The sequence below is a fragment of the Aythya ferina genome, assembly GCF_964211825.1.
Source record: "Aythya ferina genome assembly, chromosome: 3".
Lineage (NCBI taxonomy): Eukaryota > Metazoa > Chordata > Aves > Anseriformes > Anatidae > Aythya > Aythya ferina.
This window is the reverse complement of record NC_140298.1, coordinates 97084264-97112131: the sequence shown is the minus strand read 5'-3', so window position 1 is coordinate 97112131 and position 27868 is coordinate 97084264. Positions and strand designations below refer to the sequence as shown.

Here is a 27868-nt window from a genome sequence, read left to right as displayed (position 1 = left end):
AGTCTGAGAGACTACATCTATGAAAAGGTAAACAGATTTTTCTAATAGAAAAAGACCTATTCATTTCACTGTGAGTTTATCTCAATGAAAGAATGTTAATTTTTTCCTGGAGATATTTGAGGTTCAGGTGGTGTTTCAGTCCATCAGCAGCAAATTAGCAGCAGCTGATCCAGTAAATGATTGAGGAATTTAGGCACCTCCCAGTCTTATTTGAAAGTTCCCAGGGTCTCAATCAGTAGTCCCCAGAGCAAGGTCAGGAACTTCTATTCTGAGCAGATGAACAGCTAGGGCTTTCCTGGAGCTCTCCCTGAAACCAGAAAGCCATGTAATTGCTTCCAAACTTCCAAAATGCTTCAAGTGGAAAGATGGGTAGCTATTATGGGTGATTTACATTCCCCATCTTCTTCTGCTCCTTCTGTAAAGATTGTCCTGTCCCCAGTCCTGGAAAGGATTCACTGGGCCAGGGTTTTACTAAGATAAGTGAGAAATATGCAAGCATCAATAAAACATTCTTGCCAAATGAAAAATCTTGCACAACTATTTTGTATTTTTAATTTCATATATTGCTGAATTATTTCATTGCTGAAATGGGACCAAAATCAAGTTTTAGATTATAGCTCTTATTATAGCTCTGAAAGTGTAGATTTTTCTAAAAATCAAAACAAAACTGTTTCAGTCATGCAGGTATTAGTTACACGGTAGTAGGAGGGAAACAAGCACAAAACAGAAATAAATTCACTAGTCTCGTAATATTTATTGATCTGATTAGTATGTAGATACAAATTCATATAATAAATTGATTAAAAAACAATCACATTTCTGTAAAGGAAAAATAAAACCAGCTGATGGATTTGCAAATTACATTAAATTTAATTTAATTTATTATTTCCTTTAATTGCATTATAATTCACAATCCTGGTGTCAGAAAATTAGTAGTGATCAGAGGAGAAAAATATCTCGGTGGAAAATGAAAACCAGCCAAGCTGTTGTTTTCTAGAGATCTGAAGCTCAATGAACTGATTACAGGAAACAATTGAAGATTTCCACCCTCAGGAAAAAGTGATAGAGGAAGTGTGAAGTTAAGTTATGAAAAGACCCTCGTAAGCAAGATTTTCCTACACAGCTTTCCATACATTTGATCTCACATGCCTACTACGATACAAGGTCTGAGAAAAAATATTTCTCGTAATTATTAATTGTTTTACACTACCTATCCTAAATATAACTTATGAATAATACCTTCAGATTTCCCTGTTTTTAAATATTATAAAAATACACCAAATTGGGCAAACAATCTTTGCTTTCTGACATTTGAAAAAATATTTCAATAATTCCCTCTGAAACCATTTTCACATCAACAATGAAAAGCTGCATGCCATCTTGCCTTAATGTTTTCCGACTGAGCTGTAGAATGTGCAATATGTTGCTCATAAAATCCGGTTTTGTTCCTCAATACAACCACACACACACACACTTTTTCGCCTAGTATGACTAAAAATCATGAACCAGAAGGTTAAGCCTAAATGAATAGTGTTAAAGTGAATAAATACTTACACAAACACTTTGGTAGTGATCTATCCCATAAACCATTAGCTTTACAGGTCAAAGCAGATGAGCCCAACAGATAGAAGCCCTTCTTGCAATGGTATGCCACACTTGTTCCATACTTGAAACTTTCAGGATAATTCTGCTGGCCATGCCGAATAGCATTTTCCACAAAACCAGGATCAGAACAGTTCACCACTGTAAGACAAGAAGTTTTCATCACCAATGCATATTAACAATGTCATAAATGAAGTGATACAGTGACTTTTTTGTTACTTCACTAGCAGCTCATGACTGTTATCCATTTGATATCATCTGTGATTTTTATTTGACTTAAGTATCAGATATGTTCTCAACTAATCAAGACTTTAGATCTTTTTTGCTTTGAAAATAGCATTCTAATCTTACTCCTGTTATTCTAACAGTCTTGGACACACAAGTGGTTGGAAGATAAAGGAGAAAATGGAGGATGTTTTTTTAAAATCTTTTTCTTCCTGGACCTCATTTGGTCTTACATGCAATTTTTATGTGAAGAAACCCAAATTAGAAGAAAACCAGTACATAGTTTAAATAACACTTTAACATTTTCTATTTGATTGTCCTGTAATAAGATAAATTGTTTCAAACATTAACAAGAACATTTTCTGCTATTAATGTATAGAATAGAAAAAGCATGGTGAAAAGTGAAATATTTGATAGTGGAGAAGGGGTAAGGATAAGTGCCAAAAAGCATTATGCTATTTTTCAGAATCAGTAAAAAATCAAAAAAAAAAAAAAAGTAGGTTTTGACATGACTGTTGAGTTTTTATGTAAGGTATATCTCCCCTCCATTCCCAATCCTTTATACCCTGAAGTTCAGATGACGGTTTGTTGGTGGAAGATTATGATTCTCTAAGTGTGAGAATATTAGTGTTATAAGTTATTATTCATCAAACAGTGACAGGAATCTACTTTTCATGTATACATGTACCATCTAATTTCAATTAAGTACACGGGAAAAAAAAACACAACAGAATAAGTCTAAAAAACATTAGGCATCATGATGTTGCATATAAAGCGCTTAACAAGGCATTATCTAGACTGATGAAGAGACATGGTTCATGGAGGAGATCTATTTTTTTCTGAAGGGTAATAAAGATATTTAGTCTCCTAATTGAAACTGTTCTCATTCTACTTTATGCCAAATCCTATGAAATTGTTCACCAACAGAGTTTCATTTAGCTTATATTACAATCAATTTCCTTATATTTTATAATACCAACAGTTATTTACATTTTGTATTATAACCCTTTAAATGTTGAAAAGAAATCAGATATGAAGAGATGACATAAATATTTGTTTACATTGGGAGTTCACTGACAAAAACGAACACTTTTGTATCCTTAACACTGACTTTTTTTCTGTCCCTTAAAACACGCAAAAACACAAAGTCCTAAAATCTCATTGTTCTTGGGAAGTTGCAAAAGACTGGGCTGTAGGAATCTATACCTCTGTACTTGCTACGTAGAACTCTGAAAATTCTTGTTTCTAGGGATCTCGAGGTTTAAGAGTATTATCAAGAGAAAATATTCTTTTTACATTACACAAGAAATACATTTCATTCTTTTTTATTGCCTTTTTCCATCATTACTAATCACTGTCAACTAAGTCTAGTTCTGTCACAGACAATATACCTATCATTGTAAAACAAGGACATAAGAGGAAGTTTGTCAAGCCAACAGCCCACTCACACGATGCCCTGCCAAGATACTGAGCCAGATTTGCATGAGCTCCTATGTCTACATTCACTTCACAATTCTTTGTTAGAGAAACTAGCACAGCTCCCAGAAGGAATGCACACTGCATTCCAATTAACCCTGTTTGTTAGGCAATTAGACATTGTGTAGGGCTATGTAGATGCTGCTGTAAAGCTTCTGCATTTGGAACTAACCTATATTCTCTGCATGGTTAAAGTTGCCTTGTACGTACATATCCCTGAACTAAATCTATCTATATGTAGATTCTACATATCAACATATTTATATGCTTTCCTTGACATTTCAATTTACGTCTGTATGTGGATTCTTGTGAATGTGCTACTTAGTTCATATAAAACATTGGAGAACTTTCTAACAATTTAGTTGTAGACACAATTAAGTTTCTATGCCCAGGTCCCGTTTAGTTTAAAAATATGGGTTATGTGTTTAATTTCAAAGACAGAAGCAATTCTTCCCCAATCTATTCAGCTGAAATCATTGTTACAGGGTAATGCAGTTTTAATCCCCAACAATAACCCCATACCTGAGCCATCATATCACAGATTGATGTCTAAGGTTGTACAGGATATTTGTACTGTTGCAGAACTAAACTCAGGTCTCCTGAGACCTATGCTCATGCTCTAGTTTTGTGATGAAACTGCATACTGAGAAGTAACTACAGCAGAATAACACTTTCCCATTCTACTTATATCTATTCATTGGTTACTAGCAAGAACATACTTTTCTTTAAATAGTCTCCATACGGGTAAACACATATGGAACTTAATTGCCTTTTATGACCATAAAAATCCTCTGGAATAAAATAATTTAGAAGTGTTATTCCAAAGGTGGATTAGTATCAATTTATCAATCATATTTAAACTTGACTCTATTAGAAACCATGTCTTGGTGCAACTAAAACTCCTGCCTGCACCCATACAGATCATTAGTACAGGTGCATGTCTGCATTTCATATTATATCCACATCCGTGTTAACTCAGTACTCTAACATTGGAAATTGGCCATATACAGCTTAAACAAGTACATGGGCATTTACAGTGAGATTTGATCTATGCAAACATATAAGTATAGAAATTTACATGCAGATAACATAGCATAAGATTCATATTGTCTACCTAATTTCTTGTTATCTCAGTTTCTCACACATCTCTGCTTCTGTACTCCTTGCATTTATTTTTTTTTTTGTGTTGTTTGTTTGTTCATTTTGTACAAGCATGAAGTTTCTTGACATTTATGTTTATTCAGGGGCTCTAGATGTAAAATACAAGAAGGTTATACTTCTAGTACCATGGCTTTGATTGTTGAGAAACAGTTAAAATAGAAGTTGAAACAGTGCTTGTGAAGTCATTAAAGTTTTAAAAGTTTCACATTCATTTTCAAATTCATTTTTGTTTCATTCATTTTCAGTCAGTTTGCTCCTATCTGAACGCTAGCACAGAAACAAAAAGGTAGAGATGAATAAATCTCAAGAATGAAAATGGAATATTTATGGAGGAATTATATTATTCCTGGAATTACATGTGGTATTTACAAAAATTTCCTTAAACATTGAAAAGCCACAGGAAAAAATGGTATTTAAATGCTTGCCCTTCACCTAACAATTTTTATCATGTGCTTGAAAATAAATGTTTGGATTTAAATATACCCAACTTTTTCTTTTCCCCCAAGTGACTCTTTTCCTGGTTTCATTTTGCTCAGGTAAGAAATTAAGACACCGTTAAAAAACATTGTTTTTTTCATTTTTAAATTTTAAATAATTCACAAATCTACTTATAAGGGAGTAAGTACTTATTTTACTGCCTTAAAAAATAAAGAAAACAAAACAAACAAACAAATATTTGTTCTCATTCCTTAAAACTAGACTTAAAAAAAGAAAAGAAAAAAAAAAAGATAAAATACTGACAATGGCTGAATAAGACCTTTGAAACAGAGATCTGAATTCATTCTCCTTTTTAGGAAGATGGATTCATAGAATCATATCATCATTGAACAGCTTGGGTTGGAAGGGTCCTTAAAGATCATCTAGTTCCAATACCCCTGACTCTGGGCAATCTGTTCAAGTGCTTTACCATTCTCTCAGTGAAGGATTTCCTCCTAACATCTAATCTAAACCTACCTTCTTCTAGTTTAGAACTAGTTCCCCCTTGTCCTATCACTATCTGTTTGAATAAAAAGTCACTCTCCATCTTTTTTATAAATCTCCTTCAAGTACTGAAGAGCTGCAATGAGGTATCCCTGAAGCCTTCTCCTCTCCAGGCTCAACATCCACAGCTCTCTCAGTCTTTCTTCACAGGAGAGGTGCTCCAGCACACTGATCATCTTTGTGGCCCTCCTCTGGAACTGCTCTAACTGCCCCACATCTTTCTTGTGCTGGGGGTCCCAGACCTGGATGCCTGGATGCAGCACTCCAGGTGGGGCCTCACAAGGGCAGAGTAGAGGGGGACAATCACATCCCTCAACCTGCTTCCCATTCTGTTGATGCAACCCAGGATGCAGTTGGCCTTCTGGGCTGCAAATGCACACAAACCTTTAAGGTGAACTCCCTTTTGGGAGTTAGGAGATCTCCAGATTATTGGAAACTACTAATTCTTTAACCAGAATTGGTAAACCAGAATTTTAACCAGAAATACTAATTCTTTAACAACCTTTGGTAAGTGGTAAGCTGTTTTATTTAAAAATAAGCAGTGAACGCTTACTGCACAGATAAAGATACTGTAAAAGTAAAAAGCAGAAAAATAAACAGTAAAATAGCATTTTATAATTTGTAAAAAAGACAGAACAAAAATGTTTTTTACAAATTAAAAGAAAATGTTTTTCCCAGTGCAATTTAGTAAACATTTATATTGCACTCAAATATATACTGGTTCAGTTGAAACGGAACTTTTTAAAACTTTTTGACCAAATTCTTCCAATTGTAGTATCAGAATGTTATATTCAAATAGAACAAAAATCCAAAGAACATTGAAAAAGAAATCACACATGTTTTGAAGGTTTTGCACATTCATAGAGGAATGTAATTTTTCTCATTTTATTTTCCATCCTGTGGATTACTCAAGTCTTTCCCCAGATTTTCCATATAATATATATTCAGAAGAGATGCCCCTTATATAACTTCTTAAAATTGAAACTTAGTTTTAATGGGTAAGCCTGCCAAGTTAGCTTCTGTGAAGCCAGCAATAGAAATTAAGAAAAGAGACCATTATTTCATGATGATATGTTGCCCTAAAGCTACCCAAAAGCAATTCTTACTGGGTTATTTTTGAAACACAACAGGCAGAACAGAAAAACTTAATTTTCTGTACAGATCAGAAATATGGAGTGTTCAAGAAATACTGTTATAGTCCCAAAGAATCAATCTGTCTGTGTGATAGTGCTCATTCTTGTACCAGTAATAGTTGTTTAGCCAAGTAAGTGATAAATAAAATACAGAATAGTCACTGAATGTAAAACTTAATGCACGTGCATTGTGCAACAATATAGCTGCAAGAAGTTATACCTGAATACAAAAACTCTGATAAAGTGATTATGTAAAAGAATACTATCCCTTGAACTAAAAAATAACCACATTTTTGCTTGTGGTATCATTTAACACCATCTAAAGATTTTTAAATATGTATACATGAGAGTGGTGTGGCTAACAAGGGCTGCAGTAAGGAGTACTTTAGAAAAGAATTTGAGTTGGCTGGCATACAGAACTGATTGCCTTTCACCCTGAGGACTCAGTTGTAAATCACGGTGAGAATAGGAGATTGCTTTCTCTCAATGACAGCTGTCAAGGGTTACATGGGAAATGAATTCTGGCACTCTCAATTTAGTCTGTTGAGAAAAGCTGGAGAGTGCTTTAAGTCTGCCCTGATGACTTCAGAACCTCACACTGAGTAGATTCAAACCCTTAAGGACAAAGAAGTGAAAAGAATTTGTCAGAGTCCCTTAGGCAGTTTTCTGTTAAAAAGTTGAATGATCATCAAAACGTACATCGTTCACAGTATTTCATTTCTTTTTCTCTGACTTTCTCACCATTTTTTTCCTTGACAGAAACAATGTTAAGTTTTTTTTTAAACTTTGATATCTGATCAATAATGTTTTTAAACTTTTTTATTTGAAAAGTACTGCATTACTGTTAGTATCTAGAACACGTATAAAGACTGCTACTCAAAATGAATAAAAGTAGATAATTCACTCAGAATTTATGACAAATCCTAAGGAATTAATATAGAAAAGGAAGGCACTGCTTGGAAAAGCATGATTACAATATTTCCAGCCTATGGAATTTTAGTAAAGTTCATAGTAAAGTCAACAATACACAAAACTGGTAATTGCTCGATATAGTTAACTGCTCACTTCTTGCTTGCTATTCTGTACAAAGCATGAATTCTGGTGTTGCTTTCAGACACATCTTAAGTGCTTACAGTACATCCTAAGTACTTTTTAGATGTGCTCTCTGTATGTGTAGTCATTATGTACATGTACTATCAACACAGTAATTTTTTTTGTCTTAATAGTACCAACTCCAGAAGCATGTCTTAAAATCTTTCTCTTTAGGTTTTTGTTAATCAGAGCATTGTTTTCCACATGTGAAAATCCATTCAGTTGCACCAAAACATATTTCTACTATCTTTTGAAAAGTCGTCATGTTTTGGCTGGGACAGAGTGGTTTTTGTTTGGTTGGTTGGTTTGTTTTGTTTTGTTTGTAGAGGCTCACACAATACTGTGTTTTGGATTTAGGATGAAAATAGCGATAGTGATAACATACTGATATTTCAGTTGTTGCAGAGCCGTACTCACACAGAGCCAAGGACTTTTCTGCTCCTCGTGCTGCCCTGCCAGCAAGGAGGCTGCGGGTGCACCAGGAGCTGGGAGGGGGCACAGCCAGGACAGCTGGCCCAAGGTGGCTAAAGGGATGTCCCATAGCATGTGGTGTCACACTCAGCCATAAAAGTGGAGATAAAAGTGGGGGTAAAGAAGGAGGGGGATAACATGTTTCCTGGAAGTGGCTGAACACCTGCCTGCCAATGGGAAGCAGCGAATGAATTCCTTGTTTTGCTTTACTTGTTTTGCTTTACACAGTAAGCTGTCTTTATCTCAACCCCTGAGTTCGTGCACTTTTACTTGCTGATTCTCTCCCCCATCCTATCTGGGGAGTGTGAGCTGTGTGGTACTGAGCTGCCTGCCAGGACTAAACCACAACAGATGTCTTATGCAGATCTCCAGGCAGGTAATGTTCCAGAGAGGAGTCATTTAAAATCCTCTGTCTCTGCCAGCTTCAGGTAAAAAGACACTGTTTGGCATCTCCCATAGCACCCCTCCTCATTATTTACAAAATGTAAATAAGATGCAAATTATAATAATTAATATCCTTCTGAAAGATATCAATATACTACCAACATGAATAGATTAGGTGTATTTAATATCCAAAGTCTCAACAACAAAGGCTTCTGGCTTTGGAAAAACAAAACACAACACAAAATTTTCTCAGCTTATGTGAATACTTGATACCACCATGGATGGAAAATTGCTTAAATTCATAGTTGCTTTAACTTTGAATGAGAAGAATGAGTTGTCAGTCCCAATCTCTCCCACCCTTCTATCAGCTGTCATCTAAAAGTTTATTTTTCTTGTGAACTGAGGAGTGGAACATATTACTACTGGTTCAAATTATTTACCCAGTAAAGAAAACATGATGAAATTGACAGTTCCTCACAAATACCAGATTCCTGATAAGATAAAAAGTCTAACTAAGCTCTTCAAAAGAGATATTCTTAAAGATATCTTTTTTTAAAAAATGAGAAAAGTTCTTTAATCACATTTACAAGAAGATAAATCAGATTCTAAGGATAGTAGTAACAAAGAATACCCATACAAACTTTCCTGACAATGACTATGAATTTGAAACTGCCTTATCACAGAATCACAGAATCACAGAATTTCTAGGTTGGAAGAGACCTCAAGATCATCGAGTCCAACCTCTGACCTAACGCTACCAGTCCCCACTAAACCATATCCCTAAGCTCTACATCTAAACATCTTTTGAAGACTTCCAGGGATGGTGACTCCACCACTTCCCTGGGAAGCCTGTTCCAATGCCTCACAACCCTTTCAGTGAAGAAGTTCTTCCTAACATCTAACCTAAAACTCCCCTGGCTCAACTTAAGCCCATTCCCCCTCGTCCTGTCACCAGGCACGTGGGAGAACAGACCAACCCCCACCTCGCTACAGCCTCCCTTGAGGTACCTATAGAGAGCGATAAGGTTGCCCCTGAGCCTCCTCTTCTCCAGGCTGAACAAGCCCAGCTCCCTCAGCCGCTCCTCGTAGGACTTGTTCTCCAGGCCCCTCACCAGCTTCGTCGCCCTTCTCTGCACCCGCTCAAGCACCTCGATGTCCTTCTTGTAGCGAGGGGCCCAAAACTGAACACAGTACTTGAGGTGCGGCCTCACCAGAGCTGAGTACAGGGGGACGATCACCTCCCTAGCCCTGCTGGTCATACTGTTCCTGATACAAGCCAGGATGCCGTTGGCCTTCTTGGCCACCTGAGCACACCGCTGGCTCATATTCAGCCGACTATCCACCATCACTCCCAGGTCCTTCTCTGCCTGGCAGCTCTCCAACCATTCCTCTCCCAGCCTATAGCTCTGCTTGGGGTTATTGCGCCCCAGGTGGAGGACCCAGCACTTGGCCTTGTTAAACTTCATGCAGTTGACCTCAGCCCATCGGTGCAGCCTATCCAGCAGTAAGCAATAAAAGAGTTTATCAGATACCAAAGCAAAGCAAACAGAGCAAGATAAGCTCCTTCTTACAATTCCTTGCATTCTAGAAGATGTGATGAAGTGTGGCATTTAACATACCAGTTCTTACTTCAGACATAATATAATATATGAAAAAATGACCTACAGTGCCATCAACAGCGCAGAGTCCTGACAAGACCATCTGGTTCAGTTCTCATTTCAGTGGTTAAGAGTAATTAACACAGAATCACAGAATTGTCTAGGTTGGAAGAGACCTCAAGATCATCTAGTCCAACCTCTGACCTAACACTAACAAGTCCTCCACTAAATCATATCGCTAAGTTCAACATCTAAACATCTTTTAAAGACCTCCAGGGATGGTGACTCCACCACTTCCCTGGGCAGCCCATTCTAATGCCTAACAACTCTCTCAGTAAAGAAGTTCTTCCTAAGATCCAACCTAAAATAACCCTGGCACAACTTTAGCCCATTCCCCCTCGTCCTGTCACCAGGCACATGGGAGAACAGACCAACCCCCACCTCACTATAGCCTCCTTTAATGTACTTATAAAGAGTGATAAGGTCACCCCTGAACCTCCTTTTCTCCAGGCTGAACAAGCCCAGCTGCCTCAGCCACTCCTCATAGGACTTGTTCTCCAGACCCCTCACCAGCTTTGTTGCCCTTCTCTGGACTCTTTCAAGCACCTCGATGTCCTTCTTGTAGCGAGAGGCCCAAAACTGAACACAGTACTCGAGGTGCAGCCTCACCAGAGCTGAGTACAGGGGGACAATCACTTCCCTAGACCTGCTGTTCACACTGTTTCTTGTGAGCGAACGGCTGCGTGGTGTTTAGCTGCCGGCTGGGTTAAACCACGACAACAAGCCAGGATGCTGCTGGTCTTCTTGGCCACTTGAGCACACTGCTGGCTCATATTCAGCTGACTATCAACCAATACTCCCAGGTCCCTCTCCGCCAGGCAGCTTTCCAACCATTATGAAACATACTGTGAAACAAAGTGCAGAGATCAGCTTTCTGTCCAAAGACAAAATGAAAAGTGGTTCTAAGCTGCTGAGGGAAAAATTCCATGCTGAACATTTTTGTTTCAGGATTTGATATCTTCATAGCTAGTTCTGCGATACTGCATATTCAGGCTGCATCAAGTCCTGCTTAGCCAGATTTGCCAAACAGAACATGGCAATCAGAATTTTTCAAGTATCATTTGATTCCAGGTTAAATGCAAGTAAGCTGACTATTTGAGATGCTCTTTATCAAATAAATAACAACAAAGGTACAGTCCATGTGGAGTGAAGATTTCCTACCTCAGAAATTATGATTTTGAAACCATATCTCAGTGTACTCAACATTCCATATAAATCTATTACAAATGTTAAATATATTATAAAATTAATAAAAAATATATAGTTGCTTCAGTAATTAAAAAACATTTTTTTTTTTTTTTAAATCTTGAAGTATCCCAACATCTCAATGAGTTTTGTTTTTTGTTTTTTTTTTTTTTTTTTCTCATGAAAGAAACAGTAGAAACGTAAGTTTTTCCAAGACAGAGGTGGTTTGGTGATCATGTTACCTCAGAAGACATCCAAAATCCATATTAAAAAATACTTTACAGGGATCCCATTTCAACAGATTAAATGTTTTAACCACTATACCAAAACAGTTTGCCAGAACAGCGGCAAACTGATCTATTGTGTCTATCACCACTGAAATCACCGTGAAATTATCAAAGTAACGACATTATAGAGTGGTGGGAAACACCGCTGCAGAGCAATTAAGTGCTTTACAATTCACAATAGGTTATACAAACACATATTTGTTTCATGTGAGTTTTTATCACATGGCATTAAAGTAGCATATATAATCTTTTATATATATATATATATATATAAATATATATATAAATATATATAAATATATATAAACGATTATTTTTTATATATAAATATATATATAAGATTACATATGCTACTTTATATTTTTATATTTATTTATTATATTTATTAATATTTAAATATAAATATTTATATTTATAAATATTTTATAAATATAAATATATAAATATTTATTTATATATAAATATAATATATAACCTGTTGTGCGTGTTATTTTTTTGGCAGGCAAAAAAAACAAAATCAACATACTTTCTTTGATAAATTTGCTGCCTGTGACTTGCTAGTTAACCTTTTAATGACACAATACATAGCAGCTATAATATCACTATAAGAGTGCCTAAGAACTGCCTACCTTTATTCACTAAAAATATCCATGTTTCCTGTGCATAGACAGTAACTCTGTTGCAATATAAAATTATATAAAATAAAATAATCATATGCAATAGCCTGCAGCAGTATTCAGTATTTTATAGTAACTGCATACAGAGTCTCAGTGAAGAGAAACTAAGTTCATTATTGACTCAAGTGAATTCAACTGAGGTTTGAAAGAAAGGTCATATGTAAAATCTCTGTTGAATTAAATGATGCAGGTTTGCTAGGGACATCAATCCCTTCCCAGCAGTATATTCAAGGGGCTGGAATATTTACTCCCTTTGTACACAAACTCTTAACTCATCATTAACAATGAACTTTAATACAAATATTTTTTACTTGTTAGTTAAAGGCAATTTTAGAAGGAAAGGTATGTGCCAGAAGTGCTATTACTTCCTTTAGGTTAAGTTCTAAACAATTAATTAAAATTAAATTTGATACATGCAATTTATTTTTTTTTTAAATTATGGATGTAGAATTATCATTTCAGCACATTTTATTTCATAAAACCTTATGATTTCATAAGAAATTTTCATAAATGGTGTATCAGATTTTGTTCACAGTGAAATGATGTAAATGTAATTATGCCAGGAGGTTTTAGGGAGACAGTAGGGAAGAATCCTTTGTCCAGATACACAGCTAGAATTAAACAAGGGAGATGCAAGCAGAGAAGTGTTCTTTGGGAACATGCATGGCTGACACAGAGGTTTGAACCAGCCTGGTCTGTACTGCATTCCTTTGAAAGAACACCATTCTTATTTTTATAATGTTCTTAGCCTTCACATCATTTTTCATAAATTTCCTTTGTTTTTCTCTTATATTATTTTTTAAATAAATGTGTACGTTTGAGTTCAATATAAGTATCTGAATAATTTTATTTGTAGCTGGGGTCTAGCTTTAGTAAAACCATGTAACTGCCTCTGACAGTCAAATGGAGCAGACTTGGACTGAAACTGCTAGATATATGAAAAAAAAAAAAGCTTCATTTTTAACAAATTAAAAAATGCTTCACTGATGAGACAGAAGACTGTGTTCACTGAAGTTTAGTGATACAAAATAGTATACAAGGAAAAAAAAGATACATGAGCCTAAATAGGAACAGTTTACTAATTCCTGTTTCTCCTCAATAATTAAGTTGCTATGCTAAGTCACTTGAAAAAATTCTGATGGTAGTTACTGAGGGAATTGCCATTTCTGTATTGTTTTAATGAGAATGAAAGTTCTAATTCCACACATACTGAGCTTGAAATTGCATTAGCTATCTCTCAAATAATATGATGAGCTAATCACCAAAGATAATTATTATTCTTAGGAACAACCACTGTAATAAAATATGATTTTTAATAAGCCAACAGGTGGAGATAATAAAGCTGACAATAACTGAACTGAACTGATTACATCATTTTAGTCCCAATGTTAGTATCCTTAACACAACTTTACTGACTGCAATTTCCTTCAGCAATTAAAGACAAGTTACAAAGGACAACTGCAATAAAGAAGCACACAATGTTCACCCCCATGATTAAGGTAAGTGCAACCTCTGGAGAAGGTGAAACTCAAGTACTGTGTTCAGTTTTGGGCCCCTCAACAAAAGAAGGACATTGAGTCCCTGGAACATGTCCAGAGAAGGGCTACAAAGCTGGTGAAAGGCCTGGAACACAAGGGCTATGAGGACAGGCTGAACAACTGGGGTTGTTTAGTCTGGAGAAGAGGAGGCTCAGGGGAGACCTTATTGCTCTCTACAGTTACCTGAAAGGAAGGTGTGCAGAGCTGAGGGTCAGCCTCTTCTCAAAGGTAACTAGCAATAGGACTAGAGGGAACGGCCTTAAGTTGGGCTAGGGGAGGTTCAGGTTGAAAATTAGGAGACATTTCTTCTCAGAAAGAGCAGTCAGGCACTGGAACGGGTTGTCCAGGAGTCACCGTCCCCAGGGGTGTTCAAGGAAAGACTGAACCTGGTGCTTAGGGACATGATTTAGTGGGTGACATTGGTAGTAGGGGGATGGTTGGACCAGATGATTTTAAAGGTCTTTTCCAATCTTAATGATTTTATGATTTTACGGAAGATGGAAGCTGGTGGCTTCTGGCACCAAGAAGAAGGTTCCTGACCCATTAAAAGGCTTACACCTATGAAATAGATTTACCACCCTCAAAGTTGAAGAGAAGCCATATGTGTCTTCAAGCGAAGGATCTAGTCCACCTAACCCTAAACCACACAAGAGCACCAGGGAGAAACAGGGAGTCATAATAACAGGTGATTCCCTGCTGAAGGGGATAGAGGGACCCATCTGTTGACTTGACTTCTCCTATGAAGAAAGGCTGAGAGAGCTGGGTATGTTCAGCCTCGAGAAGGGGATAGGGGATACCTCCTTGCCACCTTTCAATACTTTAAAAGGTCTTATAAAAAGGATGCAGAAGGACTCTTTACTTGGGTAGATAATGATAGGAGAAGGAGGAATGGCCTTAAGCTAAAAGAGGATAGATTTAGATTAGACATTAGGTGGAAATTCTTCGTTGTAAGGGTAGTGAGGCACTGGAAAGAGTTGTGCCAAGAGAAGTTTTGGATGCCCCATCCCAGGTGGTGTTCTAGGCCAGATTAGATGAGGCCCTGAGCAACCTGATCTAGTGGCTGGCAACCCCGCCCATTGCAGGGGGGTTGGAGTTAGACAATTTTTAAGGTCTCTTCCAAGCCAATCCATTCTATGATTCTATGACCTTTCAACTAGAGAGGCTTGCTGCCTGCTTGGGAGTCCAGACCTGTGATATTGTGGAGGGACTGCCAAAGCTTGTCTTACCCTCTGATTACTAACCCCTTCTGTTATTCCATGTGAGCCAGGTGAAACCTGAACAGTATCAAAGGTGACTACACAACTCTGAGAGCAATAGAAAAGGGCATAGAGGCCTGGCTGGTGTTTTTCTTTCTCAATCCTGCCAGTGAAGTATGGTGCCAGGAAAGTGCATTACTGTCATGTCAACAATTGGCTACAGAACTGTTGTTTTCAACAGGGTTTTGGGTTCTATGATCAAGGGACCCTGTTTGCAGATCAGCATCTGCTTGGAGAGGTGGGATCCAGCTCACTACACAGGGCAAAGATATTTTCACCAGTAGGATGGATGACCTCATAAGGAAGGCTTTAAATTTAGTATGAGAGTGGAGGGAAAGAATAACCAGCAGCCCTGTGAAAGAGTAACAGACAGGGTTGCTGAACAAAGGGCATGGGTTGATGGGATAAGGAAGGATCACAAAATCAACAAAATGGGGATTAAACAGGGTCACCTTCAACACTTGCAGATTACCAAATAAATGCCTAAAAGGCTTCATTATGGAGAAATCCCCCAATCCCATCTATGAACCAAACACTCTGCTTTTTCCCCTCTTAAGTGCTTGTACACAAACTCACACAATACGAGGAGCAAACAAGATGATTGAGGTGTGTGTATGCTTGCAGGCCTATGATCTTATTGGGATCATGGAGACATGGTGGGGTGGCTCTCAGGACTGGATTATTGGATTGGAAGGATATAGGTTCTTTAGGAAGTACAGGAAAGGGAGACAAGGATGGGATGTAGTCTTCTATGTGAATGACCAGCTGGAATGAATGGAAGTCTGCCTGGGGATGGATGAGGAGTTTATGGGTTGGCATTAAAGCGAAGATGGAGCTAGATGACATAACAGTGGGGTTATAACATTTTTAAGTTAGGCTCGTTACAATCAATTTCCTTCTGGAGAGTTCACAAAAAGACCACTAAACTATATACAAAATCTCAAAAACTTTTCTCCAGGCTCTAGAGATCTTTCAGTATATCTTATATGACTCACCCCTCCGTTTTTTCAGAGAGATTTTTCACCTCTCTGAAAATTTGCATGTTTTACAAAAGAAGGTATCTTTTCTGACTTAGTGATTCAGAAGAAAACATTTCACCATATTATTATTTATTATCAGCAACTTACTGGATTGGGCATTGAGAAAGCATTTACTACACCAGTACAAGTTATTTTGGGGCATAAAATATCAAAATAGTGGAGCAATGAATAGATATTAGTGGTCTGATAAAGATCTCAATAAAGGTCTAATATTAGCTTCATATTCTGCAACTAGAGAAAAAGGTTGAGGAAAACAAGTAAAACAGTGGCCATAAATAAGAAATACAGAAGAAAGTGTTTTGTTGCAAGAATATTCATTTACATAACTATCTCTTAATAGGAGTAACTGACCATTTATGGAAACTTCCAGTGCAGGTAAGTCAGGCTAGATAGCTGACTGATTTATTGATGTAATATAACTTTTGTGATATAAAGTAGACTTTATGTGTCTCTAAACTAAATGTTAGGGATTACAGTCTGAAATCTTTGAGGTCAAATACTGAAAACCCAAGGTTTCCCCAATACTTAGCTTACTCCTTTTTCCAATATAGAAATGTAAAAACTCAAATAAAGAAAGCAATAAGGTCATGAAGGTCCATTTTCTGAATTTTATCCCAGTGTTTTGAAGGCAGGCTTAAAGGATAATACCTGAAATAAGTCATTAGAGAACAGAGAATGAACAGAAAAGTTTCTTACCTCGGCAGTTTGGTAGAGGGCTACTCCATTGCCCATTGCTTCGGCACTGTGCTCGAGAAGCACCCTGAAGTAAGTACCCGGTGTTGCAAGTAAAATTTACAACATCATTTAAATTGAACTCGCTGCCATTAGTCATTCCATGAGCTGGATTCCCAGGATGTCCACATGTGATTGCTGTTAAAACAAAAATAGGCATGTTAGCAACTAACTGAAAGGTACTGTTTCATGGAATCACTTGCAGGTTGGAGCTGTTTTTATTTCTGAAATTTTCTTCTATATTTATGGAAGAAGATTAAGAAAAAATATGATGCATTTATACAGAGAACTTAACTGCCAGGGGAAAATATGCCTATTTTTCTGTAAGACTTTCAGAATCTACTTTTTACCTTATGGTGAAAGTTGTAATATAAATAATTATATGCATTTTGACACCCTACTGACATGTACTATACCCTAAAAAATATTGAGACTGCACTATATATCCTAATAATGCAGATTAAAACAGACAAACAAACAACAACAAAAAAAACCTGCAAGATTCAAAATCTAGTAGGGTAAAACAGATTGAATTCAAGTATTGCTTCAGAACATTCTGGAGTTCCAAAGCATTCTTGTTCAAAAATTGTTGAGTTGCTTTGTTTAAATCCTTTTAATTAGATTTTCTTCTGGCAGTAGAGATATCATTGTTGGGATTAAATCATTCCCATTATGCATATTATGTGTTTTTTGATATGCTTACATGATACTTATATATTTTATAATGGTTAAGCTGTAGCCTTCCACATGACCAGACATCAAAATAATACAGAAAAATATAGAATAAAACCATAGGTACCGACAATTGAAAATAAGAAAGTCAAAGATATATATATATGCAGCTTTTCAACATTGTGCTGGTGAAAATGGCTATCATACTAAAGTAAATATCCTATTCACAGATATACCTTCTAATTAATTCATTAGTTATTTTTTCTTTTCTTTACTGAACTGACACATGAAATATAATTTTAATGTTTTCTTTTATTTTACCACAGAGTTAAGTTATGAAGTAGTATTTTCAACAATACTTGATCTTTGAAAATTACATAGGACACCTTCCTGTATCCAGATTAGTATTTAGTCCATAAATTGCAAAATAAATCTATTTCAGTCACTTAAGCCCCTTTTTGCACTATTCCATTTGCAGCATTTGAAGATGATACCCTAAGCATCAGAATAAAATGTGAGTATATGCACAGGATCTACTTTATTTTAGCACAGCTGGTACATTTTTTGACTGTTACAGATTATTAAATTTCAATTCCTAAAATATTTTCTGTAGTCACCGTCTTTCCTATATGACAAACTATTCAACTACAAAGTGCTATCACCATAAAGTTTATACAGTTTCCTGAACAAATTCTATGCCATGGGTTCTTACAATACAAAATGTAGGTCTTGTATAAATATTCTGATAATGAAGTATAATTCTGCTCAGTTTTCAACAAAAACATATTCTTGTGGGTCAGATCCTCTTTAGATGTCATTACTCCTTACAGATTCTGTTTTTTCTGATGCCTCCCAAAACACTAAAGATCTCAGATTCTGAGACCCTAGTCACAGGATCTGGTTTGTTATTGCTCCATTAGTTTTATAGATATCCTCGACCTATTGATTGATCAGCACTGAAGTAGTTGAATTCACACAGTAGCAAGTACTCAGAAACATATTTGTAATTTTTTTTAAAAAAAAGGGGGGGGGGGATAGTTTGGCATTATAGTGTTTCCAATCATCATTAGGGTTGTATACAGTTAACTCTTAATATTGTTTACCTAAGTAGTACCCAACACATTTCAACTAAAGATTATTCCTAGTGTTCTTATGACATCTAAATTGTTCCCTTTCCCTGCCTTATACAAAGAACTGTCCCATGCATACAGATATGCTTATGTCCTAAATATGTCATGTGGATACTGGAAACGTAGCAAAGAGATATCCATTTAAAGTAATAAAACTCCCAAGTATATTCTCAAGTCTTTAATACAGTATCAGTCTTAGACCCTGAAGTATGCTATATAACTAAGAGGTTTATTTAATATTAATACAGTTTATATTTTTAGTAAAGAAAGTCACTGTTTTGATTTTTGTTTTGCTGTTATTCACAAAAAACTAATCAGAGATCTTTACTTTTCACATTAACTCCCAATAACTTGGGAGTTCACTTCACTTGATAAAGATAATAGATCTTTGGGAATATATTTAGCCAAAGTATGGTCTAATAGATTACCCAATACTGAGGTAGGGAAACACTTGTGTCAAAAATTGTGCAAGATAAAGGAGCATAGGAAATGAAGATAAAAGAGTAATGGTGGAGTACTCTGAATACTTTCTTAGATAATGTTTTTTGAAGAACCAATTACAAATATGAAAGGATGCATAACCTTTAAACATATCACAAAATGTAGCCCAACTCATAGTAGATTTTCAGGGGTACAGACTGTAGCATCTTTATGGTGCCCCTGGTATATTTCTAGTGTCTGACTCATACTCCTTAGTCAGAGGACCTTTTCAGTATTACATTAGTGAGCCCATTTCTAGCACTGGTAAGCACCATGCTTCCACTTTCCCTCTCCGAAATAGCTGAGACATTTTTACTAGATTTTTTAATTAAGAAATAAATAAATAAAAGTGGAAAAATCTTCTGAAGCTTGGTTGCTGACAAAAAAGGGGAGGTGAGGGAAGGGGTGTACATACAGCTCTTTAGTCTTGACAGTTATAAGCAAAATAAAGCCATGTTGCTGCTAGGCAGCCTGTACAAACAGAAACTACTGCCAGTTCTTCTCAGAACAGTAATAACAGTAGCAATTTAGGAAGGAACTGACTCTCTCCCCTCACCCCTCCCAGCTTTGCCCCTTTCTTTTGAAGGGATTTTGTTCACTGCATGGTAAAATTAATCCACTAAAAGCAATAACACAAGCTGGTGGCATTTCTCCTTTGATGAATATAAATCACTTGAAGATATCAATAGGATTTTAAGAGGACAATGACATTCGGCAGATATTTCCTGCAGCTGTATACAGGTTGAAATAAGAAAGTACTGAACATTTCGAAATCTAATGACTTCTCAGTAATATATTTTCTTAGCAATAAAACAAAGATACTAACATCTTTAACAGAAAAAAATTATTGTCTTAGTGACTCTGTGTGAAAAAATAAAATACTTCTGTCTGAATTATAGACATCTTGAAAATGAAAGAAAGAAAAAAGAAATCACTGATGTAAACGATCATTAAAAATAACCAAGATTATATAGAAATTGGGAGTTTTATTAAGACCAAAAAAACAATAAAAAAATGCTAGTATACAATAAAGTAGCAAAATAATAAGCAGAGGAATCAGACTTGACTGATTAAATGGCTGATTCTTCAGAAAATGTCAGAAGACCTGCCACACAAATGTGGAAGGAACTAGAGTGGGACTGACTTAAAAAAATAAATAATTAATTATGAGATTTTCAAAAGCAGATGAATTAAGAACAACAGCAACAAGACAAAAGAGAGAATAAAGAAGTCAATATTTTTCTAACAGATGCAGTATAATCCAATACTGTGCCTGGGCCTGGGTTTGCACTGACAAATATTAGGCCAACCTGGAAAAATGGGCAGTTACCATCAGAAGAGTATTCTAGCTTTATCCAGCAAAGAAAAAAATTAGACCATTAGTATTCTTACTAAAAAAAAATAAAATAAAAATATATGAGAAGCTCTGTAAGATGACACTTGACAAAGAAGCTACACCTGGAGAAAAAGGGAGAAAGAGATAGATAAAGTTATTAAGGTGCAGCCTGCTGTCCAACACACTTCAATGCCTGTCAGCCTTCTTCCGAAAAAACAGAAATCAGACATTACTGGATACAGATAGTCAGCCTGTGCTAAGTTAGAAAGTGGATTGGATTATCATAATGACCCTCATCACTGAAAATATGTCCAAAAAACGTCTGTTTTTAACACATAATTCGAATACCTTTGAACATCTCATCCACCATTAATATTTAATTGGGTTAAAGGTAATTGCAATATTCACTGAAAAATGAATTATACTTACGGACACAAACGGGAGTTTGTCCGGACCATTTGTGATCCTGTAGGCAAATTCTAACAGAGGTACCAACAAGTCGAAAGCCAGGATTACACTGATAGACTACAGTATCACGATAACTGAATCCATCTCCACTAATATGACCATTTACAATTGGGTCCGGAGAACCACAGTGACCAGCTACAACAGAAGAGCAATCCATCAAAACTACAAATTCTTACAAATCTTGACAACATTTACAAAAATGCTGATATGAAAAAAATAATAATTTCCATTCTCAATAAAAAAAAAAAAAATAGAGTCAAAGAGCATATAGTAGTGGATCTGGGAACAAGCAGAACAAGATCTAGGGTATAAAAACTGCAGGTGACATTCCTTCTACTCTTCCAAGGTGACAGAGGTAATCATTCAGATATTTGAAAATTTCATATAGACAGTTATACATATACATACATATATACATACATACATACATACATATATACGACAGCAAATTCTGTTGTAGAAATGACAAATTTGTCAGAAGAATATCTGGTGCATATAGAATGCAAATGTCTGAAATTACAAATCATTCAGTTGATTTGCTACAAAATGGACAATTTTCAAATGGGTAATTTTTTTTTTTATTAATATTAGTTTACCTTTTCCTTAATAAGCCTGCCTTGGTCCTCAGAGAACTGTGAATTTTTTTTTTTTTTTTTTTTTTTTTTTTTTATCTTCCAGACCCCCGTTATTTCTTCATAGTGTTCATGTTCATCTTCACAGTGCTCATGTTTGTGATTTGCCTTGGATTTTGTGAACAAGTCTCTACTAAATAATGACGCATGATTGGGGCCATTCTCTGGCAGAGGCCAACCAGCACAGCACAGTCTGTATTCATAAACCGAAAATCTCTTGCCCCCCAGACTAGCACAGCTGCTAACAAGCTGCCTACCAGGGTTAATACTGGTTTAAGCTAACTTGAACAGTTCTTAGAAATTGTCTTGGATAACATTAGCCAAAACATGTCTGGGCATTATTCTAACAATTTAAGAGGTGATATGATCAAGTTTCATTAATTTGCATGTCAAGGTGTTATTTCTTTAGTGTAAATGTAGCGTCTGTTATTCTATGTATCCAACAGATAACTGATTTCTCAATAGCTGGTCTTCAGACATTAGAAGACTGCAATCAAAGTTTAAAATATAGATAATAAATTATTAAAAATAATAATAATAAAAAAATAAAACATTCCATGGGATCACAATCTATTGCTTTCAAAAGAAAAAAATACTGCATTTTTTCAGATTTGTATAAATGGCACATTTAGCTATATTACCTCATTTACCATGCCATAAATGCCCTTATTTGTATCTATTGGAAATTTTCTTCACTCTAATTTAAAAGCTGCAACATACAAAGGAGGTTTCCAAGCAGACATTTAAAAAAAAAATCTAAAAATAAAATCTAAGTATATCTTGTTATGCTCAAATATTTCGTATCATTCAGCTCCAATTTCTACAATTATTTTTTATTTATTAATGCATTTTAGTAATCAGTCACAAAAACTGATTCTACTTGTGTTCATTCTTTCCAAATAGCTACCACCTTTATGTTATCTTCAGTTGTTTTTTAGCTAAACTGTTATATTTAACGCGCTTCTAAATTCACATCAAAATTATAATAAACTCTTCTTTATATTGGTTTTCAATTTGATCACTATACTTGAAATAATCACCTTTTCCAGCTGCATGGAAGTTTGTAAAGGACACAACGTCTACCAGCACTGTTTCTTCCTCAGTGCTATCAGTGGCTGTTAAACAATGCAGAACGGATTACTCTGGGGTAATGGCACTCTTGGCATTAAAGAAGCTAAGCAATAATCTTAGTCTCTCTAGATTCTTTATTCTGTTTGGAAACAGAGCTTCTGAGCAGAAAACTATTTATCTTTACTGACTAAAGGGAAGAATTTTTTTTTTTAGTGACATTGATTAATTACACCTGCCAACAATTTCAACTTAAACTACGCTAAGCACTTTCAGTACTCATTCGGAGACAAGAGAATAGGGACATGATGCTCATGACCACTGATAGAATGGGGTTGTTTGATGTGCTGTTTAACACTGAGGCCATATTCGTGAAGAAGCAGACTTGCTCATAACTTTTTTCTTGGGTCTGAATTAATTTCTACTACAGCCACTTTAATACAGCTAGGCAGTATATTTCATTTACACTTAATGGATCTTCTAAAACACTAAAAGGGGAAAATATGCCACTTGATTACTTTTTTCATACATAGAGGATTATTATAACAATACTAAGCTTAGGATTGCTGATATCTTCAAGGAGGCATTAGGACAACGTTCTGTAAATTTTTGAAACAAAATAAGGATGTATGTTTTTTCATACTCCAAACAGGGAGTAATGACAGCAAAAAGTAACGAATACATTGAAAATACATTTTCCTCCTTGCAATTTTCTCTTGATATCTCATGGAAGTATTTACTACTGTCAGCCCAAATTAGCAATATGATCCCCCTTAACCCTTCCCTCTTATTCAGCCTCACTCAGCCTTTTGCCTGTCACATGCCCCTAACCTCTTAGCAGGCCTTTCTCCCAGACTTGTTTCAGTTCACCAAGCTTTCTCTTGTATGGTGGAAAACAAAAACTACACACAGCTTTCCACATGCGTGCTGAAGAGGAAATAATAACTTCAACCTGCTGACTACATTGCTGCTCATATGCTCCAGTTCATGATCTTTCCTGCATGGCCACACTTCTAACCCTTGTTTAACCTCTCTTCCATGTCACTTGGGTTGTTTTCTGTAAAGCTGCTTTCTACCCTGTCAGTTCCAAGCCAGTCCTCATGAATGGCATTATTCTAGCAAAACTGCAGGACTCTGAATTTGTCTTTGCTGATCTTTACAAGATTCCTGTTGGTCCATTCCTTCAGATTCTCAAGGTCCCTCTGTACAGCAGTACTGCAATCCAGCATACCAACTGTTCCCCATCATTTGGTGTCATCCTCAGACTCGCTAAGGCTGCACCCCAACCTGTCACCAACAGAACCACTAGCAGATCTTGGGTAATATTGGCCACAGTTTATTTAAGTAGTTAACTACCAACTCTACTGCAACACCTCTCTCCCCCAAGCTCTGCTACTAGGAATGACAAATTCATGATCTGGTTAATCTTGCACATAGATTAACCACATACTAGAGCAAAGGTAGATGTCACTTTTAATCAGAATTACTTCTCAAGAATACTATTGTGCACGGTTCTAAACATTGACTAGTAATTCAAGCAATTGGAACAATCACAGGTTTTGGGAAAGGAAATATATGAAACATGCAAAATGGGAAAAGAGAGGCTGTATTTATACAGAATGGACTGGAGTTTATTTGTGTTGTTGTTGTTGTTGTTTTCTAGACCTAAAAAATGAAAAATTGAAAAAGCAGTGTTTGCACTGAAGCCAAGCACAGGGAATTGCAGGAAATTTTAGGAACAAAGATAGTTGAGATGTGCCAACTGGCATAATACAAAACACCAAAGTATTATGTACTTTTCCATAAATGGGAATTTATCAGCTATCTGGAATTATTATACGAATCATTTCACTTACAGATCATTCCAGCATATGATATTATATTTCTTGAAAAACTAAATTGTAGTAATAATTTATGAAAATTGAATGGAGTGGATTACATTTAAATTTAGATTTTAAAATACATCCTTGCCTTATTTATGCATAGCTTTGTACCTGAAAGTCATACGCAGTTAGGATAAGATATCTATGCAGGAAAACATAGGAGTGAGTCAATGATTAAATACCAACAATACCAGAGACAGAGTTAAGCAAACACTTAAAAGATTCTAATTTGATCTATGTCCTACATGAATCGGTCATACACACAAAGCATGCATATAAACACGTTTTGTGATGTACAGGTGTAATTCTTCTTGAAAAGAAAGAAGGGGAAGAGATACGAATTATCAGCAGTGTGAGGAATTGAGTACAAATGAAAAATATCTAGCGTAATGATTCGCATTTATCTTCATATAACTGAGAAAAAGTATATATAATATATATACTGCATTATATATACTTTATATACATCTGCAGAACTATGTCTTGCATTTGCCATTGGACTCATTTACTACAGTCATTGGTTTAGCTTTCTTTTGAGAAAAATATGGATCTCACAAAGCTTTTCCTGAAATATAGAAATTAGTGTACTCAACTAGACTGAAAGCATAAATTGATTCTACACGAACCAGGGGGTAACACAATGTGATACCTGTTTTCATCTATAGCTGTTCTGAATTACATTCATGCAGGTACAGTGCATGCAAAAAGCATCTCTAACTCATTACCATTACTTTGAAATGGAAAGGGCCACTCACAGTTCCCTGGTGTTTGTCTTCTGATTTTCACAGGCTTCAGGTAAGTCCTAAAGGCACCTTTGAAATAAATTTGGTGCATGCTGTCCTTGAAATTTAGGAATACACAACTGGTGGCATTCACATCATCTAACTTTACGAATCAAATTTATCTTTCCTGAATTGCTCTCCTGAGGAGCCTGCATAGTTCCATTGACCTTGTTGGAAATTTAGGATCTTAGACTGTACTCTAAACTGCATCTAAATTAGGTGCCTAAAGCACATGACGTGAATATCCCTTATGTGAGAGAATATAGAGAGGCAAGAAGAGGTTTAGTACCAGAAACTTCTGCAATCTTCAATACAATCTGCAATCTTCAATACAATCTTCTGCAGCATGAATGTGATAGCTCACTTAAATTTAGAGTTTTGTACTCGGAGCTGCACAGTATTTTTGGCATTACAGAGCTTGTTTGATTTTGAATCAACAAAGACTAAATGGTGATTAATAACCTTCTAGCTCTAAGTGTGATCCTTTCTACCTGCTGAGGTAGATGCATGTATTCAACAGTTCTAAGCATAGGGCCACAATCAACAATATAATCAATCTAATGAAATTCATCAAAGAGAAACCAAAGACCATCACCATTTTAAAAGAAAGTAGGGAAGTATCATAAGACAATTGTTACTCGTACGGCAGTCATATTTTCTGCAACAGGTGTTGTGTTCATTACAGATGGGAATACATCTGTAGAAATAATTTAAAATGCAGATAGAAATTAGAAGTTGGTAGTTATGACTAAGAGGAAAAAATGGTAATGGATATCAATTTTAATGCAGATTTGTAAAAAAAATAAAATTAAACAGACAAAAAAAAAAAGTGTGAATTCATATATAGATCAAGCTGTATATAAAGACAGTTTCCTGACTATGAGATCTAGTAAATTGATTAGCTGATTCCCAAAGAGGTAAAAGCTTCTGTTTTTACACTGACGTGGAAAATAAACTAGTATTGTTCTCTTGATAAGTCCTGTACTGACTGTTTCTTTTCCATCTCTACACTATTCAAATAGATTTTTATGGCTACTGTAGACAGTTAAGTTTTTAGGGTGTTCTGAGGTAAAATATATTTCCCAGTAGTCAGAATAAGGAAGAAACTTTTGCAGCCTTTCACACATAACAGTTATTTATAATGTAAACAGATTCCATTGAGATTTGTATAATTAGTTTGTATACATTGGCAGCTAAATTATTCTGCATGAATAGACCTTCAAAAAAAAAAAAAAAAAGCAGTATATAAGTACTAAATAGTATTATTGATCAGATGTTGAAGTAGTATTTCAGGTAAGTTAAAATGAATGAGTGCTAACACATATCCTTTTGCTAGAAATTATGATATGCAAGTGCCAGGCCGTACACTGGTAATGTATGGTATAACACTGCAAAAAAAAGCTGAGGATTAATAGCCTCCAGCCCCCACCCCCCTTCTTAATGTATTTATTTTTTACAATATAGTTTTGAATATTAGCAACAGAAGAAAGGGCTGAGAAAAATACTACACATGCAAATTTGGTGTTTTGGATTTTCAGAGTTGCATTTCCAGCATCTTTTAAATGTTTGTCAGACAGCCTATGGATAACCTAGGAAGCTAATGTGTCTTCACACACAAACCTCTTATGCAGTTCCACAGTGGAACTGATGAATTTATGTATACGAAAAAGTAATCCCATAACGCAGCACTACCTTAACCAGAACTTCAGTAGAATTATTAATCCTAGGTTAAAAAAAAAAAAAAAAAGATTTATTTCACTCCTTTATTGCTCTAAATAAAAAAAGAAGTAGTAAATAAAATATGCTCCCTTTGTTATATTACTGTTTCCTAAATAAAAATGATTTTATTCTTAATTTATATAATTGAAAAAATAAAGTGTAATGAATTAAAAAGTTTTCAGATTGGAAAAATGCTTTTCCTTCTCATAAAATTTGCCAGAAACAGCTACATTTTGCTCACTAATAACTAGCTGCCTCTTAGAAGCTAGGTTAGCTCTCTGAGATGATGGTCACTACTTTTGACTACTCACAAAAATTGTACTACAAATATTACTGTTGCAAAATGAAATAATCAGTCAAGATTACATGATCAAAGGTTTTAAAATTCTTAATTCAGATTTGATGATCTGAATGTGAATTACATGATTTTATGCTACTTTTTTTTTTTTTTTTCTCTAAAGGGGAAGATCCTCTCTTTATTTTCCTTGCTGCTGCAGTCTAGTATCTGAACTGAAAGAAGAAAAGGCAATCAACACAACAGGTAGGACACAAAGACCTAGATTTTATCCCGGTCTCTGACAGAAGACTCCCACATTCCTGTATTTCACCTACACCCCATTAAATTGTCTGTAAAATTACTGATGAAGAATAGAGCTAATGTGCAGCTGATAACTCCACATTCTTTTTCATCAAGGTTAGATTATTATGCTTTTGTCTGTTAGTGCATTACTATCTTGTGGCTTGCAACATGTTTCAAAATATTTTATTTAAAGGTATTTTCAGCCATTAAAGGTCTCCAG

General features: G+C 35.6%; 1 protein-coding gene across 1 annotated transcript in view; it reads right to left on the bottom strand.

The window, feature by feature from the left end:
• CSMD1 (CUB and Sushi multiple domains 1) overlaps positions 1 to 27868 on the bottom strand; it is a 1186176-nt gene that overhangs the window by 50409 nt on the left and 1107899 nt on the right. The window contains exons 53-55 of the mRNA XM_084516291.1: positions 20946 to 21119; positions 16863 to 17036; positions 1555 to 1743 (exon numbers count right to left, since the gene is read on the bottom strand). Coding sequence (XP_084372417.1) covers positions 1555 to 1743; positions 16863 to 17036; positions 20946 to 21119 — 537 coding nt within the window. The remainder of the gene's footprint in view (positions 1 to 1554; positions 1744 to 16862; positions 17037 to 20945; positions 21120 to 27868) is intronic.